The sequence below is a fragment of the Protobothrops mucrosquamatus genome, unplaced genomic scaffold, assembly GCF_001527695.2.
Source record: "Protobothrops mucrosquamatus isolate PMUCROS unplaced genomic scaffold, P.Mucros_1.0 scaffold4386, whole genome shotgun sequence".
In the NCBI taxonomy this organism is placed as follows: domain Eukaryota; kingdom Metazoa; phylum Chordata; class Lepidosauria; order Squamata; family Viperidae; genus Protobothrops; species Protobothrops mucrosquamatus.
The window spans coordinates 64,573-69,686 of record NW_015390299.1 but is presented as its reverse complement, the minus strand read 5'-3'; the positions used below and the strand labels follow the sequence as shown (position 1 = coordinate 69,686).

The 5,114-nt window shown below is 46.8% G+C and overlaps 1 protein-coding gene and 1 pseudogene across 1 annotated transcript in view; one reads left to right on the top strand and one right to left on the bottom strand.

The window, feature by feature from the left end:
- Positions 1 to 3,088: 3,088 nt before the first annotated feature.
- On the bottom strand, positions 3,089 to 3,865 carry LOC107298936 (annotated as a pseudogene).
- An 84-nt stretch (positions 3,866 to 3,949) lies between these two features.
- Positions 3,950 to 5,114, top strand: part of LOC107298935 (zinc finger protein 260) — a 24,053-nt gene continuing 22,888 nt past the window's right edge. Inside the window, exon 1 of the mRNA XM_029286644.1 lies at positions 3,950 to 3,992. Within this exon, the coding sequence (XP_029142477.1) occupies positions 3,950 to 3,992 (43 nt within the window). The remainder of the gene's footprint in view (positions 3,993 to 5,114) is intronic.

Here is a 5,114-nt window from a genome sequence, read left to right as displayed (position 1 = left end):
CTCTTCTTTTTTGTTTTTTTTATTTATTTATCCTATTTAGGAATTTTTCAATTGTTAGCCATCGAGAGTCACGTGCGCAAAATGGACGGCTGTATAAATTGATGAAATAAAAAAAAATAGATCAAGATGATAATTAGATTATTTGCCCCCAAAGGTCATCCATTCTAGAAGTCCTTCCCATCTCTCAGATTGGGTACTCAAATGACACAAGTTTACCTTAGACCAAGGGGTAGGCCACCTTGGCTCTTTTGTGACTCGTGGACTTCAACTCCCAGAATTCCTGAGCCAGCCTGGCTCAGCTTGGAAACCTCTCCCTGTCCCCTCAGCATGGCTGGCTCAGGAATCCTGGGAGTTGAAGTCCACGAGTCATAAAAAGAGCCAAGGTTGACTACCCCTGCCTTAGACCAAGGGGTAGGCAACCTTGGCTCTTTTATGACTCGTGGACTTCAACTCCCAGAATTCCTGAGCCAGCATGGCTCAGCTTGGAAACCTCTCCCTTTCCCCTCAGCATGGCTGGCTCAGGAATCCTGGGAGTTGAAGTCCACGAGTCATAAAAGAGCCAAGGTTGCCTACCCCTTGGTCTAAGGCAGGGGTAGTCAACCTTGGCTCTTTTATGACTCGTGGACTTCAACTCCCAGAATTCCTGAGCCAGCATAGCTCAGCTTGGAAACCTCTCCCTGTCCCCTCAGCACGGCTGGCTCAGGAATCCTGGGAGTTGAAGTCCACGAGTCATAAAAAGAGCCCAGGTGGCCTACCCCTGCCTTAGACAAAAATGGCGCCAGTTATTGCATCTTCATTAACCAAAGTTGGTAACCCAAGAAAAAAAAAATCTGGTGATCTTGTACAGCCACACAGTTTCTGAAAGGAGTGCCTCCTTGACAGGCCCTTGAGGCATGCTCCATCTCTAACCTGCCTTTGAGTGTAGCTGATAAACACAGAAAAATGGAAAACCGGCAAGCAGATGGGCTCTTTGTAGTTCCTCACCCGCCCACAAGCGCTCCCAAGCTTTTTTTTTTCTATTTTCTGCACCTTCCATTTTTTTTCTTTTTTTAGCTTGTATTTTATAATAATAATAATAATAATAATAATAATAATAATAATAATAATAATAATAATAATAATAATAATAATAATAATAATAATAATAAAGTTGGAAGGCACCTTGGAGGTCATCTAGTCCAACCCCCTGCTCAGGCAGGAAACCCTATACCATTTCAGACAAATGGCTGTCCAGTCTCTTCTTAAAAAGTTTCAGTGTTGGCACATTAATCGCTTCTGGAGGCAGGTTGTTCCACGATCGTACCTGAGCCCAAAGTTTTTGTTGCCAAGCAAGACAGTTAAGTGAGTTTTGCCCCATTTTAGAACCTGTTGTTTATTTTTGCCACAATTGTTAAGTTGATAAATTAGTAACACAGTTACTAAAGGAATCCGGCTTCCCCATTGACTTGGCTTAGTCAAAAGGTCGCAAAAGGTGATCACATGACCCCGGGACAGTCCAATTGTCATCAATACGAACCAGTTGCCAAGCATCCAAAATTTTGATCATGTGACCATAGAGATACTGCAGTGCATAAAAACAGGTCATAAGTCTTTTTTTTTTTTTTTAGTACTGTAGTACAGGGCTTTTCAACCTTTTCACCCATTGTACCACTTTTAGGATATGGCAGTATCCGAGTACCACCAGTCGCCTAGCAAGGTGTCCAAAACCTGATGACAAAAAAAAAAAAAAAGGAAAAAAGTGATAAAGTACAGGTAGTCCTCGACTTACAACAATTTGCTTAGTGACTGTTCGAAGTTACAATGGCACTGAAAAAAGTGCCCCACAAGACACCTGCCTGCCTGCCCAGCCGCGCTCTTCCTCCTTTCTGAGGTTTTCATTGTTGTGAGCATTTCTGTTGAGGATTGGCAGCGGGGGTGGAGTGGGGGGGTGTTTGGTTTTTATTCCCCCCGTCTGCTGGGTGGTTGCAGCAGGTTTTGGTCACTTCACATGATCCTGGGACACTGTGACCATCATAAATATGAATCAGTTGCCAAGCATCTGAATGTAAATCACAAGACCATGGAGACACTGCAACATTCCAGCTGATCGGTGCTTCTTCTGGGCTCAGCAGAAGCGCCAGGATCAGCGCCGAGCTCCAGCTGGAGCCTAGAGCTGATCCTGGCGCTTCCACTGAACCCTGACAGCCCCGAAGCGCTGATCATGGCGCTTCCGCTGAGCCCTGATAGCCCTGCAGCTCCAGCCGTCTCTCGCTCAGGCTTGTGCGGTGCTGCCACCGGTTCAGCTCATTCGCTCCCCCGCTACCACTTTTCTAGGATGGTCGCGTACCACCTGCCAGGTGCCAATGTACCACAGGTGGTATCCGTACCACTGGTTGAAAAGCCCTGCTGTGGTAACTTTGGTCACTAAGCAAATGACCGTAAGTCAAGGATTACCTGTACAACAAAAATAAATGGCCTTCCAATGAACAAAACCAGGAAAACTTCAGATATTCCACACCGCGATCCTCAAAGACTCTCCTTTGAAGCTGACCTATCCTTTGATCTGATGGACATCCCGAACACCAAACAGGAAGAGAAAGAAAGTTGTACAGCCGATACTTTATTTTTTAAAAAAAAAATTGGAGAAACGGAGCAAGGGACACGATTCCAGGCCGAAGAGACTTTCCAGTAAGAATTGAGGAAGTCAGCCTTAAGAGCAGCGTCTGAATAACTTGAGAATAATTTGGACGAACCGGCCTAAGTTACGAATAATTGCGAAAGAAGCCCACCCGTCTAATCTCCCAGCTTGATCCAAATTGCATAAAAGGAAGAAGGTGGGCACCCAGCGAAAGGGGTGTCTGTAAGGCTTACAGAGCATCCTCGATCTTATTATGGTGGTGAATAAAAGCTGAAAGCAATGCCATTCAGAACTTCTGCATCCCTTTGTGCTCTTGGCTTACACAGGTGGAAGGAGCAAGATAAGTAGAGGAAGAGATGTTGGGCTAATGCCCCAGCGGGGACTGCCAAGCACCGTCTGGAATAAGGAATCCAGTTGCCTCTTTCCTCGTGGATGCCATCCAGATTCCAGGTGGGGGGGGTGCCGCCTTCATTATTGGCATGTTTTGCCTTTGCAAAGGCAGAGAGAGAGACCTATTCCCAGTAGCTCCGTGATGGCCAGCCCCGCGCAGATCCCGACAAAGACGTTGAAATTTTCCTGCAACCAGGTCTGCATAACCGTCCCGCACCCCTGCTTCTTCACGGGCCAGTCGGCCACAGTGGTTGTGTTCGAATCGGTCTCCGGAGCGCAGAAGCCCGTCCCTCTCAAGGCGTCCTCGGTCCGGTTGCTGCAAGAACACGGATAGAAATGCATTCTGCTGTTCCAGAGGATTTTGTTGAGTTGCCAGTCTTCGGGTCCGGTCCAGCCGCAGCACGAGAACTGGGATTGAACTAAGTCCCAAGCGGACTCGAGGACCTGGTTCGTTTCATCGGAAGGGTCGTACGTCTGGAAGAGATCGATCACCACCTCGGACATTCTGGCTTTCAGCGAGCTCTGTTGGAAGTAGATCATCAGACCAGCGGTGATCTGGGCCGAGAGGATGAGCAACAGGCAGGTGAGATAGATGCCAAGGGCACACTGGATGCCAAAAAGAGCGCCTACGCACCCCAGGAAGCCAAGCACCATGGTGATGGCACCGACTACGATGAAGACGTAGAGCCCAGCTTGGAACGACGGTGCCGAGTTCTGCAGGATGGGAAAGAAGGACTTTGGGTCAACCAAAATCCAGATTCCAATCCCGACCATCAGCGCCCCCAAGATAAAGAAAAGGTGATTGAAGAAGAAAAACAAGTACAGGGTGACTTTCCGACAGCAATACCACACCTTCATCTTCTCCTTTTTAACAGAATCTTGGGCTTTTGTTCAGAACTCGGAACATTCAACTGCAAAAAAAAAAAAAAGTCCACAAACACAATGGAAGAACCGTATGTCACCAGCTATGGAGCTTCTACCCTGGGTTTACTGACTTAATTCATTTTATTTCCTTCTCACTTTTTTTTTTTAACGTTTGTGCCGGAATCAGTGTTGACCTCTGATGAGGGCCTGGCCACGTCCCTGCACTAAAACGAGAGAGGCACCACAAAGACAGTAGTTGGTTCAGTTAGACCAGGGGTAGGCAACCTTGGCTCTTTTATGACTCGTGGACTTCAACTCCCAGAATTCCTGAGCCAGCCATGCTGAGGGGAAAGGGAGAGATTTCCAAACTGAGCCATGCTGGCTCAGGAATTCTGGGAGTTGAAGTCCACGAGTCATAAAAGAGCCAAGGTTGCCTACCCCTGCCCTATACCATTTCAGAGAAGTGACTGTCTACGACAGGGGTCTTCAGACTTGGCTCTTTTAAGACTCGTGGACTTCAACTCCCAGAATTCCTGAGCCAGCATGGCTCAGCTTGGAAACCTCTCCCTTTCCCCTCAGCATGGCTGACTCAGGAATTCTGGGAGTTGAAGTCCATACGAGTCATAAACGAGCCAAGGTTGCCTACCACTGAGTTAGACAAAGGCTGTGTTCTTGAACAAATGTTATTTTGTTACGTGTTATCACTAAGCCCCTTTCAATCAATCAGTCAGTCAGTCTGTCAATCAGAATAGAGTTGGAAGGGCTCTTAAAGGTCTTCTAGTCCAACCCCTTGCTCAGGCAGGAGACGCTATACCATTTCGGACAAATGGCTGTCCAGTCTCTTCTTAAAACCTTCCAGTGTTGGAGCATTCACCGCTTCTGGAGGCAGGTTGTTCCACTGGTTAATTGTTCTGTCAGGAAGTTTCTCCTTAATTCCAGGTTGCTTCTCTCCTTGATTAGTTTCTATCCATTGTTTCTTGTCCTGCCCTCAGGCACTTTGGAAAATAAGTTTCTTCTGAGCTCTGTTTCTACCTCCTAGTGTTTTAATCGTATTTGTTTAAATCAGTTTATTCTTAGCCTCACTACTTTAAGATCAGTAGACTTCAACTCCCAGAATTCCTGAGCCAGCATGCATGCTGGCTGGGGAATTCTGGGAGTTGAAGTCCACACATCTTAAAGTCGCTGAGTTGAAAAGCACTGGTCTAAGTACTTTTCTAGTTCTGCTGAAATGTATTTTCTTTGG